General features: G+C 42.2%; 2 protein-coding genes across 12 annotated transcripts in view; one reads left to right on the top strand and one right to left on the bottom strand.

Annotated features, from left to right (window-relative positions):
* Positions 1-8256, bottom strand: part of LOC129811821 (all trans-polyprenyl-diphosphate synthase PDSS2-like) — a 47055-nt gene extending 38799 nt beyond the window's left edge. For 3 of the 4 annotated variants that reach the window (XM_055863462.1, XM_055863464.1, XM_055863463.1), the window contains exon 1: positions 2873-3532. In XM_055863462.1, the coding sequence (XP_055719437.1) occupies positions 2873-3117 (245 nt within the window). In that variant the 5' untranslated portion in view covers positions 3118-3532. Of the gene's footprint in view, positions 1-2872; positions 3533-7973 lie in introns of those variants that run through there. The other variant, XM_055863465.1, reaches the window with a different exon arrangement.
* LOC129811818 (sine oculis-binding protein homolog A-like) overlaps positions 6964-15769 on the top strand; it is a 38347-nt gene continuing 29541 nt past the window's right edge. For 3 of the 8 annotated variants that reach the window (XM_055863458.1, XM_055863453.1, XM_055863452.1), the window contains exon 1: positions 6964-7391. In XM_055863458.1, coding sequence (XP_055719433.1) covers positions 7296-7391 — 96 coding nt within the window. In that variant the 5' untranslated portion in view covers positions 6964-7295. The remainder of the gene's footprint in view (positions 7392-15769) is intronic. The other 5 variants (XM_055863451.1, XM_055863454.1, XM_055863457.1 and 2 more) reach the window with 3 other exon arrangements.

The following is a 15769-nucleotide window of genomic DNA, read 5'->3' as shown; positions in this document are numbered from 1 at the left end:
AGAGGAGGTCACGCTAGTCTACACATAACATTGCACCCAATACCAGCAGGCACTGTACGAGGAGAGGAGAATATTTAAATTGCCAGTACAAGCCACAAGGGGGTAGCCACTGTACCCAGCTCACTCCTCTACAGCTCAGAGAAACAAGAAGACACACCAGCATCTTCCTCTGGGACCTGTAAAAGCAACCATGAAATAAAATAAGAAATTCAAACTTTTCTGAAACATAAGGATGGTTAATTACAACCATCCAGTCAATCACACTTGCTCTCAATACCAGCATCTTTGACACACTTAGCCTATAGCGTAGACCCCTCAAACTTAACTCCAGACCTTGAAGACAGTGGCTGGTGGCTGCAATTAATTATCAGGTAGAACAGAGAAACAGCAGGCTCCGGACCTTGTAGGGTAAGAATGGAATACCCCTGGCGTAGACTGTACTGAGGCGCCAGAAACAATGGGTTTTCTAATTAAATTGAATTATGATAAATTAAAAGGAATTATCCACTCAAAATACAACCTAACATGACAGAGTCGGTGCACCATATATAGAATCATGAATTGGTCCTCTCAGGTTCTCTGCAAGCAAGAATGTTAAATATTGTTGTTGGCAGAGTAAGTTTAAATATAATTGTATTCAACATTCGTGACAGACAAGGGACGTTTATCATTTTTCTATGTAAATATGCATGGCATTGTCTACATAATTCATCGCCACATTTCGTAACTAACTGCAGCATTGCCTGGTCCCAGATCTGTTTGCTTTCATGTCAACGTCCATGACAAGGAGTGCCATGATGGCACACACAGACTGGTACCAAGTAACTGCAACATGGCTTGGGTCACTAAAAGTGAGCTCTAGTAGCTCAACGGCATATGGTGCCAGCTGCGACAGGCCTATATGAAAGAAAGCGGGCCCTTTAGTGTGTCTACATTTTGGGGCATTGTTGTGGGGGTGAACTTGTCAGTCGAGAAGGCAGAAGTTGGTTGAATCAACTCTATCAGAAGTTATGCTTGGGAAGATGCGGGGGTGACACTCTAGACCCAAACTGTTACAGACCTATATCCATCCTGCCCTGCCTTTCTAAAGTCTTCGAATGCCAAGTTAACAAACAGATCACTGACCATTTCTAATCCCACCGTACCTTCTCCGCTGTGCAATACGGTTTCCGAGCTGGTCAAGGGTGCACCTCAGCCATGCTCAGTGTACTAAACAATATCATAACCGCCATCAATAAAAGACAGGACTGTGCAGCCGTCTTCATCGACCTGGCCAAGGATTTTGACTCTGTCAATCACCGTATTATGAATCGGCACACTCAACGACCTTGATTTCCCAAATGACTGCCTCGCCTGGTTCACCAGCTACTTCTCAGACAGAGCTCAGTGTGTCAAATCAGAGGTCCTGTTGTCCGGACCTCTGGCAGTCTCTATGGGGGTACCACAGGATTCAATTCTCGGGCCGACTCTTTTCTCTGTATATATTAACGACGTCGCTCTTGCTGCGGGTGATTCCTTGATCCACCTCTACGCAGACGACACCATTCTGTATACATCTGGTGCTTCTTTGGACACTGTGTTATCAAACCTCCAAACGAGCTTCAATGCCATACAACACTCCTTCCGTGGCCTCCAACTGCTCTTAAAGCTCTTCAACTGATCGCTGCCCGCACCCGCCCGCCCGACCAGCATCACTACTCTGGATGGTTCTGACTTAGAATATGTGGACAACTACAAACACCTAGGTGTCTGGCTAGACTGTAAACTCTCCTTCCAGACTCATAAACATCTCCATTCCAAAATGAAATCTAGAATCAGCTTCCTATTTCGCAACAAAGCCTCCTTCACTCACGCTGCCAAACATACCCTCATAAAACTGACTATCCTACTGATCCTCGACTTTGGCGATGTCATTTACAAAATAGCATCCACCACTCTACTCAGCAAACTGGATGCAGTCTATCACAGTGCCATCCGTTTTGTCACCAAAACCCCATATACCACCCACCACTGCGACCTGTATGCTCTCGTCGGCTGGCCCTCGCTACATATTCGCCACCGGCTCCAGGTCATCTATAAGTCACTACTAGGTAAAGCTCCACCTTATCTCAGCTCACTGGTCACCATAACAACACCCACCCGTAGCACCCGCTCCAGCAGGTATATTTCACTGGTCACCCCCAAAGCCAACACCCCATTTGGCCGCCTTTCCTTCCAGTTCTCTACCAATGACTGGAACGAATTGCAAAAATCGCTGAAGTTGGAGACATATCTCCCTCACTAACTTTAAGAATCAGCTATCTGTGCAGCTTACCGATTGCTGCAGCTGTACACAGCCCATCTGTAAATAGCCCATCCAACTACCTACCTCATCCCCATATTGTTTCATTTACTTTTTGTACACCAGTATTTCCAGTATTTCTACTTGCACATCTATCACTCCAGTGTTAACTTGTATAATTGTAATTACTTCGCCACTATGGCCTATTTATTGCCTTACCTCCTTACGCCATTTGCACATGCTGTATAAAGACTTTTCTATTGTGTTATTGACTGTACGTTTGTTTATTCCATGTGTAACTCTGTGTTGTTGTTTGTGTCACACTGCTTTGCTTTATCTTGGCCAGGTCGCAGTTGTAAATGAGAACTTGTTCTCAACTGACCTACCTGGTTAAATAAAGGTGAAAGAAATTAAAAAGCTGGTGATTGATGTCATAACCATGACAGGTCCATAAAATCAGGTCTTCTAAAACCACACCCAATATAGAGTTGCATTGTGTATGATGAAATTGTATATTTTTTACATTTTGACATTTGCATTACAAACATGATGTAATGTATGCAATACTAGATGATCGTGTGTAAACAATACCTTGCAGTGTTGAGTAACGGGTGTTTTGTTCCAACCAGTTTCCTCACGTGCATTGCTGCATTACTGAGTTCATCACTCAGCAAGCAGCGTAGGCTCATAAAAGAAGTCGGATAACCCACTATTTTCTCTGCATCCGAGACCACTTTATTCCAATTAGAAGGCGTTGTGTTGGAGAAAAGACTTATGTTCCTCTGTCCACGGTTTAGCAAAACAATGCACGAGAGCCGAGACCAAATTACTGTCATCTTTACAGCTGAAGGTCTTTTAATAATTAAAGTTTAAACAAATATCAAGTAAACCCTTGACAGGTCTATATCCAAGCTTGACACAAGCTAGTATAGATAGCTAAGTCGATTAAATAAATAAACTAAACGGTGGCAGGAAAATTACATTAACTGATGAAATTAGATATGTAACTGTTAGCTAGCTATTCATCCATATTTACAGAACCTAATGTTATTATAATGGATATCATCCTCGCTGTCGACAGTCACATTAACTGAAATAAGTATTATACACAATGTTATCACCCTACTTAATCTAATACTTATACCCTTTGATGTATCCTATAAAATGTCCAGTAAATATACCGTAACACACGACCTAAAATGTTAAACATTGACACAGGAGGCCGCCATCTTGACGAAACGCAATACGGTATGTCGCAAAAACGTTACAAAAGTTATTGATTGATGTGCCCTGGGCTGCGTTCAGTACGAAAATACATTTCCGCTAGATAGCACATCCACTATTCGCTATATCGTAAATAAATGTATGTATGAGAACAAACATTTGCTTTATGGTCTTAATTTAAGATTATTGTAGGCATACGCTTAGTATTGTGGTTAATGTTTGGGATAGGTTTAAAAACAGGTTTTAAGAAGATACATTGTAGAAATTGGTGGTGTTTATTGTGTCTCATTAACTTTGTGCCTTATTAACCAGTGGCGAGCCGGAAAAACGGTGTGCAACATTCAGTTAAACGGAAACTGTACGGTTCTGAACAACCAGTTGAAAAACGGGGAGGGGTTGGCAAAATGCATTGCTGGCCTTTGAATAAGGCACTCATAGCTTCAAGCCACACCCGCGACACCCACCTAACGGAGTAAACGTACCTCAAAATCTGTTCGAGAACTTTGAAGAATGTTTTTGGGGGAAACGCGTCATTCAGTACTAACCGTCACGCATTTTAGCAAAGAAAAATATTAGGGTTGCGTGTAGAAAAATTGACAAAACATAAAACATTGTTTAATTTTACTAACTGAGAAGGATCCAACATTCGGGGTGAAATAAAATTGAGGGAAAAAACATGCTTTTTTTCTTCGGATTTTGGATATCCTTCAGAAGAAGTGTCTTTGATATAATATGATTATTGAAAAGTCATTTAGGCTAACAAAGCTGACATGATACCACCATGTAGGCTAGAATTTGTCATTGGCATCACAGTTGTTACATTTGTGTTCGTGTCTGGTGCGCTCCTGCTGCTGTTACATTTGTATCAGCGGCGAGCAAAGTCAATACATTGCAGCCTATCATTTCACCTCACCTGAGGCAATTCAGAAACTCTTGGGAGGACAGTGGAAGTTGATAAAATTGCTTAGCCCTATTTGGGTCGTTCCAGCAATTGGTGCCTTTTCAACAACAAAAAAACTTTGATTTCACCTCATTTTAACATTCTGTCATACAGAGCACATTTAAAAAAAAACGTTTTCACATCTCAAGAGAAACAAAATAAGTGCCTATTAAGTGCCAAATAAAGTAACAGGGTTGACGACTTAATCTAAAATCAGCCAGAAATCATCTTGTGACATGGGGAATGGAAGCTTGTTGTGTGCACAGGGAAGAGCAATTGTAAGCAAAAAAATGAAATTGTCAAAACATTTCAAATTAGGCCGATGCTCAACCAGCTCAGTATTCCACCACAAAATACTAGAAAATGGCCAAAAAGAGTAGAACCAGTTTACCTGTTTTTACACCAGGATTTGACTATTAGATGTTCAATGTTTCTTTTGAAATAAAATATAAAAAAATATTTAAAACAAGATTTTGTTTAAGGTTGACTTTAAATGAGGGACAGACGTAATTGAATCACTCATCACATGAAATAAATAATAATCTTCAGAAATTACTTTGTCAAAGCAACAAAAAAAGAACTAGGGCTTAACAATGATGGTGGAAACTTGGAGAAATATTGTGGTTAATGAGTTAAAATCGTAGAAGTCACAGAAGGTGCACGGAGGGACATACAGTATGAATGTATTCACACCCCTTTATTTTTTCCCACATTTTGTTGTGCTACAGCCTGAGTTTAAAATGAATTAAATTGAGAATAGGCCTAGGCCTAATCTCTTTTTCTGGTGCTCCTAAATATTGTTTGGTGCTCCTAACTTTTTTAAGTTGGGAGCACCAGTGTGCTACTGTAACGGATGTGAAATGGCTAGCTAGTTAGCAGTGGTGCGCGCTAATAGCGTTTCAATCAGTTACGTCACTCGCTTTGAGACCTTGAAGTAGTGGTTTTGCTCTGCAAGGGCCGCGGCTTTTGTGGAGCGATGGGTAACGATGCCATCGTGGGTGACTGTTGTTGATGTGGTGCGCCCTGGTTCGCACCCGGGTTGGGGCAAGGGGACGGACTAAAGTTAAACTGTTACACTACCAATAAAAAAGTTTGCCTAATTAAAGGTACTCAGCGAAATGACGTTGCCACGAGTAGCACCGCAGATATTGAGAGGAGCGAGAGGCTCTTTCACAGTCACACACAGTATCTGCACATGTGCACGAGTTCGCTTCATGCTGTTGACAGCATGGTAGCCAGGGAACCAAAACAGGGGAGAAGTTGTAGCTTCGCGCTTCAATGCTGTTAATTGTTGCGGAAATTGACCCACTATGCTGTTTACTTTTTACATCTACGTCATACTCTATAAGCGTGTGATCTTCACCATGTAAATTCACTCTTATTCAGAGAACTTTGGCTGCATTTACACAGGCAGCCCAATTCTGATATTTTGGCCAATTAAAGGCAAAAGAGCTGATCTGATTGGTCAAAACATCAATTAGAATTGGGCTGCCTGTGTAAATGCAGCCTTAGAGCATCTTTAGCTGTGTTTACACAGACAGCCCAATTCCGATCTACTGTCCAATCTGATAGGTCAAAAGACAAAATTGTTGAAAAAAAGAGCAGAATTGGGCTGCCTGTGTAAATGCAGCCATTGAGCATGGACTCCAGGAAAAAAAATCTAAATCTGTTAAATATGACTGATAGCTATAATTTCATTAAATATGTGTTTACTTTCATTAAGCATTTTGATAACACTTTATATCAAGTTGCTTATATAAGCCTACCTGTGTAATAACACAACTACCAATTGCAGATGTCTGGAGGGTCTGGTTGAGTGGAAGGAGCTGTGCTACATTACATTTTGTGTTGACTATTCTACAGGAAAAACATAATTATTATGTTTCAGTTCATGTAACAATATCGAACTGCAGCCTGTGTGTGTGTCTGTCTGTCGGTCTGTCTGTGCATGCATTCGCGGGACAATGCACTCATTGAGTTACACAATCTGCTTATGAACAGAGACTAGACAGGGATATTATTTCAAGGACATTTTCTTTTAGAACAAGGAGCTCCCATTTTTGGGACTCCTCTGTGGATTAACGATGATGCCTCTCCTTTCCTTCATCTGCATTGAGGATAGTAAAAGCAATTATAGCCTACCAGGAAGGAAGGAAGCCACCTTACAGTAGATACACCCTGTGGAAAGTCATGGAGCTAATATGTTAAGTAGGAGGGCATCTGCCTCTTCTCATCATAAAATCATGCAAGTGTGTTAGAGCTTTGCCTTTGTTGCAACTGAGTTCTATCTAAACTCCTTGGTTCTATCACACGGAAGAGGTCAAGAACTTGATTGGGACCACCTGTCAGAGGCTTGCACAATTTCTATTGTAAATCTGTAATGGCTACAGATAAGCAACATCTGTCCAGAAGTGGCAGACAGGATAGGGCGCAAAAACCTTCATGAAGTGGGAGAGCCTGCCAGACTAGGTTGTAAGATTGCATGTGTGAGGTGAGGAGGGCCCAAAGTTAAAACGTTACGGAAAATCGAGAGGAAATAGCCCACCTCTGATCAACAGCGTCATATTATGTTACAGGGGACGCTCCTCCCCCTGTCTAGATTTTTTTCTCACTCAACCTCTCATTTGACTCAGAGGCAGCTCACACACACCAACTTGCGCACAGACCGTGGAAAAATAGGGGCAGAAGATGGCTGACTTAACAGGGCAACGCAAGCCCTCAACGGCATCATCAACTTCACCCGGGCTGTTACCCAGCTTGACATTAGCCTTTGGGCAACTTTAAAGCGGCCCTGCCTCGCACTTGTCCACTCTACCCCAATCGCAAATATTGACAGAGCTATTATAAAAAATGGCAGAGATGGAAAAAGAGGGCAGACCCCCCGAAAATAAAAGAAGCAGAAAACCGGCTCACCCGGTGAAAAGGGAAATCAACGAAGAAATGAAGGTAAGTGATCGACATTGGACCACTTGGTTGTGATTACGCATGGAAACAGAGTACTCATTAAAACGCGTGATATATGTGGATGCGTAAAGCGCGCATCCTCTTTCACATTTTAGAGTAGACCTGATTCATTAATGCAATTTATTGGATGAATAGCGAATAAGTTCAACGTCATATCAATTTGGGGGAATTAATTAAACCCATTCATAGTCCAGTGTCCACAGCAGGTTGAATAAAAATGGATAGGGTAGAATGTCTTGCCATGCGTTATAATACAGCCTAGGCTACACTGTCTTTGTTGTTCCACATAGGCCTACCAGTAGCCCACATTTACTTTTTGGCAATGAATGGGAAAACATATTCTGGAGAATTAGGACCCCATTATAGTAATTTGTGTGGTTTTCCTTGGCCCACATGGTTCCATTGAAGTAAATGGTAAATCCAGTGCGTCAGTCAAGGCGTCAACAGTGCCACTATACTATTACTACCGCTACTCCCGCAGAAACAACACTGAGCGTAGCCTACGCATTTCAATTGAAACATCGCGGGGAGACTATCATGATCAATGAAAGGAAATTGACTTACTGCAAATTATTAACGCTAGACATCGTCTCTAGACGGCATCGTGAACTCAAGCCAAACGATATCTGTCCTTTCCAGCTGTGGACGAGCCGAAGCGCTAGAGGTGTGCTTCCAGATGTGTGTCTGCAGACGCCGGACAAGATCACATTGTTTATCGTGCGTTATACTGTTCTGCATACATTATAAGCCTACCTAATGGTACACTTATGCATGCCATGTATTGATTTAAATATTTAGCAGTAAGATAGATTTTCCTGCTGTGATGGAATGGTCGTACATTGTGGAAAAAACGTGAAGAGGGCATGGCATGCAGGGAACCTATCGCTGCTTTGTCTCAGGGTTTCATCATGTGTTCATTGTTTGTACACATTCTATGCCTGGGTTGAGAAAAACAATTTCCAGTACAGAATAATTCCCAAAGCATATTCGGATATAGGCTTATTGTTAGAGTATGGGTTTTATTTTTGATATATTGATTTAGAGGAATTATGAACAAAGATTGTCAGAAAAGCCTACAGACGTTTTGGTGTGCATCATGTCTTTTCTCGTCTAAGAGGTGTGTGTACTGGGTTTCAGAGAAACACCCCTTTTTCTCTTGCTGTGAATTGTGTGGAGGCATGCTACATACAATATTTGGATTTGAATATTGGTCTCATGCGTGCTACATTCAGCCCTATTGCATTTAAGATGCCATATTTATTTATTGATTCATTTTAATTTCTACAAAATGAGTGGCATATCAACGTAATTTAATTGAAATTACGTGAGAACAACGTCAATTCAACTATTGTGTGCCCAGTGGGAGACAATGGACCAACAGGCATTCTAAATGGGAATTATTTTGACTAGCACATAATAGTATTCTGTGGATTTGATTTTGTTTCTTTGTCTCCATCAATCAAATTATGAAATGCTGTCCAAGTGTTTAATTCATTTCATAGTGTCAGACAGACAAAGTTGTCTGCACTGTTGGGAAAATGACTCAATCGTCATATTCATTCTCTGAAGTGACTGACTGACATCAGTTGTAAAAAAACTACTCAGAGCAAAGCTGCCATATCCTTCTGTTCCATCTCCTCCTCAATGAGCTTAGTTTAAAGCAATTAGCTTAGTTTAAAGTGTGGAAGGTGCCACATCTACAGTATAATTATCAGCATATGTAGAGAATTCTGGATGTCTCCGTACAACCAAATATAAGATGAACTGATTCTCCTTCAACATTGAAGAACACAGTTCCAATTCAGAGCTGATGGTAGCCAGAAAATAGCAAAAGTCTACATCAAGTACAATGTACATCTTGCGCGTACTACTGTGAATTCCAGTTCTATGTCAGCCTTAACAGATAAGTGATTATCAAGGAAGTGGTAATACAATTAGAGACCGATCAAATAGCATTCCTAGCCAGTTTGTGGCTATAGGATGTGCTGTGGTGTCAACAAGCTGTTCCTGACCATCAAGACTCTTATGGGGCCACAATTACAATTGGCTTTATGTTGACTGAGATGCAGTAATTCCATCTGGAAAAACAAGGTTTAAACTTTGCACCTGGTACTAAATCAAATCTGACCCTGAAAGTGTTCATGGATTTTATATTATTCATAGTATTCATACCCCTTGACTTATTCCACATTTTGTTGTGTTACAGCTTGAATTCAAAATTAATTATCTCACCCATCTACACACAATACAATAATGACAAAGTGGAAATCTGTTTTTAGAAATTTTAGCAAATTTATTGAAAATTAAATACAGAAATATCTAATTTACGTAAGTATTTATACCCCAGAGTCAATACATGTTAGAATTACCTTTGGCAGCAATTACAGCTGTGAGTCTTTCTGGGTAAATCTCTAAGGGCTTTGTACACCTTGATTGTACAATATTTGCACATTCTTTTAAAAAAATTCTTAAAGCTCTGAAAGTTGGTTGTTGATCATTACTAGACAGCCATTTTCAAGTCTTGCCATAGACTTTCAAGCTGATTTAAGTCTAAACTTGGTAAGAGATTCCAGTGTATATTTGAGCTTCTGTTTTAGGTTTTTGTCTTGCTGAAAGGTGAATTTGTCTCCCAGTGTCCGTTGAAAAGTACACTGAACCAGGTTTTCCTCTTGGATTTTGCCTGTGCTTAGTGTCACGTTCCTGACCGGTTTTCTGTTATTTTGTATGTGTTTGACGGTCAGGGCGTGAGTTTGGGTGGGTAGTCTATGTTGTGTGTTTCTATGTTTGTTAAGGGTGACCTGATATGGCTCTCAATTAGAGGCAGGTGGTTTTCATTTCCTCTGATTGAGAGCCATATTAAGGTAGGTGTTTTCACACTGTTTGTTGTGGGTGGTTGTCTCCTGTGTCTGTGTCAGTGTATGTTACGCCACACGGGACTGTTTTCGGTTTTGTTTGTTCGTTCGTTTTATGTAGTCAGTTTTCCTGTTATTGCGTTCTTCGTGTTTCATGTAAGTTCGTCGTCCAGGTCTGTCTACGTCGTTTATTGTTTTGTAATTATTAAAGTGTTCGTCGTGTTTTCTGTTTTGTTTAATAAATAATATTTCGAACTACAACGCTGCATGTTGGTCGAATCACTACTCCTCCTTTTCGGATGAAGAGGAGGAGGAACGCCGTTACACTTAGCTTCTTTTTATCCTAAAAAACTCCTTAGTCTTTGCCGATGACAAGCGTACACATAACATGATGCAGCCACCACCAAGCTTGAAAATATGAAAAGTGGTACTCAGTGATGTGTTATGTTGGATTTGCCCCAAACATAACACTTTGTATTCAGGACTTAACGTTTATTTCTTTGCCACCTTCTTTTGTTGCAGTTTAACTTTAGTGCCTTATTGCGAACAGGATGCATGTTTTGGAATATTTTTATTCTGTGCAGGCTTCCTTCTTTTCACTCTGTCATTTAGGTTAGTATTGTGGAGTAACTACGTTGTTGATCCATCTTCAGTTTTCTTCCGTCACAGCCAATAAACTATGTAACTGTTTTAAAGTCAACATTGGCCTCATGGTGAAATCCCTGAGAGGTTTCTTTCCGCTCTGGAAATTGAGTTAGGATGGACACCCGTACCTTTGCAGTGACTGGATGTATTGATACACTCTACTCACTCTACTCAGCAAATTGAATGTAGTCTATCACAGTGCCATCCGTTTTGTCACCAAAGCCCCATACACTACCCACCACCTTTATGTCCTCGTTGGCTGGCCCTCACTACATATTCGTCGCCAAACCCACTGGCTTCAGGTCATCTATAAGTCTTTACTAGGTAAAGCCCCGCCTTATCTCAGCTCAGCTATATTTCACTGGTCATCCCCAAAGCCAACACCTACTTTGGCCACCTATCCTTCCAGTTCTCTGCTGCCAATGACTGGAACGAATGGCAAAAGACACTGAAGCTGGAGACTTATATCTCCCTCACTAACTTTAAGCATCAGCTGTCAAAGCAGCTTACCGATCACTGTACCTGTACACAGCCCATCTGTAAATAGCCCACCCAACTACCTCATCCCTATATTGTTATTTTTTTGTTGTTGCTCTTTTGCACCCCAGTATCTCGACTTGCACATTATCATCTGCACATCTTTCACTCCAGTGTTAATGCTAAATTGTTATTATTTCGACACTATGTGCTATTTATTGCCTTACCTCCCTAACCTTACTACATTTGCACACACTGTACATAGATTTTTCTATTGTGTTATTGACTGTACGTTTGTTTATCTGATGTGTAACTCTGTGTTGTTGTTTTTGTCGCATTGCTTTGCTTTATCTTGACCAGGTCGCAGTTGTAAATAAGAACTTGTTCTCAACTGGCCTACCTGGTTAAATAAAGGTGAAATAAAAACATTTAAATAAATAAAAATATGACCAGTTCTTAGACGACCAGTTCTTATAGCCTCTAGCCGTACCCTTACCCTACTCCTCCTCTGTTCCTCTGGTAATGTAGAGGGTAACCCAGGCCTTGTAGCCCCCAGTACTACACCTATTCCCCAGGCGCTCTCATTTGTTGACTTCTGTAACCGTAAAAGTCTTGGTTTCATGCATGTTAACATCAGAAGCCTCCTCCCTAAGTTTGTTTTATTCACTGCTTTAGCACACTCCTCCAACCCTGATGTCCTTACCGTGTCTGAATCCTGGCTTAGAAAGGCCACCAAAAATTCTGAAATTTCCTACAACATTTTCCGTCAAGATAGAACTGCCAAAGGGGCAGAGTTGCAATCTACTGCAGAGATAGCCTGCAGAGTTCTGTCATACTGTAGTGGTCTGTGCCCAAACAGTTTGAGCTTCTACTTTTAAAAATCCACTGTTGCCGCTTGTTATAGACCTCCCTCAGCCCCCAGCTGTGCCCTGAACACCCTATGTTAATTGATTGCCCCTCATCTATCTTCAGAGTTCGTACTGTTAGGTGACCCAAACTGGGATATGCTTAACACCCTGCCCGTCTTATAATCTAAGCTAGATGCCCTCAATCTCACACAAATGATCAAGGAACCTACCAGGTACAACCCTAAATCGGTAAACATGGGCACCCTCATAGATATCCTTCTGACCAACTTGCCCTCTAAATACACCTCTGCTGTCTTCAACCAGGATCTCAGCGATCACTGCCTCATTTCCTGCGTCCGTAATGGGCCCGCGGTCAAACGACCACCCCTCATGACTGTCAAACGCTCCCTAAAACACTTCAGCGAGCAGGCCTTTCTAAATGATCTCGCCTGGGTATCCTGGAAGGATATTGACTTCATCCCGTCAGTAGAGGATGCCTGGTTGTTCTTTAAAAGTTCTTTCCTCACCATCTTAAATAAGCTTTCAAAAAATGTAGAACTAATAACAGATTTAGCCCTTGGTTCACTCCAGACTTGACTGCCCTTGACCAGCACAAACACATCCTGTGGCGTACTGCATTAGTATCGAATAGCCCCCACGATATGCAACTTTTCAGGGAAGTCAGGAACCAATATACACAGTCAGTTAGGAAAGCAAAGGCTAGCTTTTGCAAACAGAAATTTGCATCCTGTAGCATTAATTCCCCAAATATTTGGGGCACTGTAAAGTCCATAGAGAATAAGAGCACCTGCTCCCAGCTGCCCACTGCACTGAAGCTAGGAAACACTGTCACCACCGATATATCCACAATAATCAAGAATTTCAATAAGCATTTTTCTACGGTTGGTTTATCCCATGTGTAACTCTGTGTTGTTGTTTTTGCTTTATCTTGGCCAGGTCGCAGATGTAAATGAGAACTTGTCCTCAACTGGCATACCTGGTTAAATAAAGGTGAAATAAAAATAATACACCATCCAAAGTGTAATGAATAACTAAACCATGCTCAAAGGGATATTCAATGTATGTTTTCACATTTTTATCCATCTACCAATAGGTGCCCTTCTTGCGAGGCATCAGAAAACCTCACTGGTCTTTGTGGTTGAATCTGTGTTTGAAATTCACTGCTCGATTGAGGGACCTTACAGATAATTGTATGTGTGGGGTACAGAGATGAGGTAGTTATTCAAATATTATATTTGACATTCTTCAAAGTAGCCACCTTTTGCCTTGATGATAGCTTTGCACACTCTTGGTATTCTCTCAACCAGCTTCATGAGGTAGTCACCTGGAATGCATTTCAATTAACAGGTGTGCCTTGTTAAAAGTTAAGTCCATATTATGTCCAGAACAGCTCAAATAAGCAAAGAGAAATAACAGTCCCATCATTACTTTAAGACATCAACGTCAGTCAATGCGGGACATTTCAAGAACTTTGAAAGTTTATTCAAGTGCAGTCGCAAAAACCATCAAGCGCAATGATTAAACTGGCTCTCATGAGGATCGCAACAGGAAAGGAAGACTCAGAGTTACCTCTGCTGCAGAGGATAAGTTCATTAGAGTTACCAGCCTCAGAAATTGCAGCCCAAATAAATGCTTCACAGAGTTCAAGTAACAGACACATCTCAAAATCAACTGTTCAGAGGAGACTGCGTGAATCAGGCCTTCATGGTCGAATTGCTGCAAAGGAACCACTACTAAAGCACACCAATAATAATAAGAGACTTGCTTGGGCCAAGAAACACGAACAATGGACATGAGACCGGTGGAAATCTGTCCTTTGGTCTGATTAATCCAAATTTTAGATTTTTGGTTCCAACCACCGTGGGATGCAGAGTAGGTGAATGGATGATCTCTGCATGTGTGGTTCCCACTGTGAAGCATGGAGGAGGAGGTGTGATGGTGTGGGGGCGCTTTGCTTGTGACACTGTCTGTGATTTATTTAGAATTCAAGGCACACTTCCCCAGCATGGCTACCACAGCATTCTGCAGCAATACGCCATCTCATCTGGTTTGAACTTAGTGGGACTATCATTTGTTTTTCAACAGTACAATGATCCAACACCTCCAGGCTGTGTAAGGGCTATTTGACCAAGAAGGAGAGTGATGGAGTGCTGCATCAGATGATCTGGCCTCCGCAATCCCCTGACCTCAATCCAATTGAGATGGTTTGGGATGAGTTGGACCACAGAGTGAAGGAAAAGCAGCCAACAAGTGCTCAGCATATGTGGGAACTCCTTCAAGACTGTTGGAAAAGCATTCCAGGTGAAGCTGGTTGAGAGAATGCCAAGAGTGTACAAAGCTGTCATCAAGGCAAAGGGTGGCTACTTTGAAGAATCTAAAATATGGTTACTGTCACGTCCTGACTATAGAGAGCCTTTATTTTCTATGGTGGAGTAGGTCAGGGTGTGACTGGGGGGTGTTCTAGTTTATTTTGTCTATGTGGGGTTCTAGGTTTAATTTTCTATGTTGGTGATTTGTGTGATTCCCAACTAGAGGCAGCTGGTAATCGTTGTCTCTAATTGGCGATCATATTTAAGTAGCGTTTGTTCCTACCTGTGTTTGTGGGATATTGAATTTTGTATTTTGAGTTAGTGCATGTGCACCTCTGTAGTCACGGTTCGTTGTTTGTTTCTTGTTTTTGTTTGATAGTTTCACTTTAATAAATTATGTGGAACTTTAATCACGCTGCGCCTTGGTCCGTCTCTACAAACGATCGTGACAGAATATCCCACCACAACAGGACCAAGCAGCGTGTGCAGGAGGTAAGGACATCCTGGACTTGGGAAGAGATAATGGCAGGAGACGAAAGCCTTCCATGGAAGCAGACGCAAGCGGTGAAGGAAGGACAGCGACGACGCCGGGGTTCGTGGCCACGACGCAAGCCCAAGAAGCAGCCCCCCCCCCCCCCAAAACATTGGGGGGCACACGGGGTGGTCGGCAAAGTTGAGGGGTGAGTCAGAGACCGTCGAGGAGTTATTGGATAAATTGGAGGAGAGTGAACGGAGGGGAGAGTTAGAAACCTTAGAGAAGTTGTTGGATAAATTGGAGGAGAGTGAAGCGAGAGAGCTGTTGGTTTGGCGTAGTATGCACGGCATTCGCCCTGAGGAGCATGTTAGCCGTCCGATGCCACCTGTGCCAGCTCCCTATACTCGTCCTGAGGAGCGTGTCATTTGTCCGGTACCATGTGTGCCGGCTCTACGCACCAGGTCTCCAGTGCGCCTTCACAGCCCAGTACGTCCTGTTCCTTCTCCTCGCACTCGCCCTGAAGTGCGTGTCACCAGTCCGGTGCTACCTGTACCGGTACCACGTATCAGGCCTCCAGTGTGCCTCCCCAGTCCAGTATGTCCTGTGCCGCCTCCCCGCACTCGCCCTGAAGTCCATGTCACCAGTCCGGTACCGGCCCCATGCACCAGGCTTCCTGCGACAGTTCCCAGTCCAGAGCTTCCCACGACAGTTCCCAGTCCAGAGCTTCCCACGA

Source organism: Salvelinus fontinalis, chromosome 15 (genome assembly GCF_029448725.1).
Source record: "Salvelinus fontinalis isolate EN_2023a chromosome 15, ASM2944872v1, whole genome shotgun sequence".
Classification (NCBI taxonomy): Eukaryota; Metazoa; Chordata; class Actinopteri; order Salmoniformes; family Salmonidae; genus Salvelinus; species Salvelinus fontinalis.
Note: the sequence above shows the minus strand (reverse complement) of the source record. Positions and strands in the feature narration are given on the sequence as shown.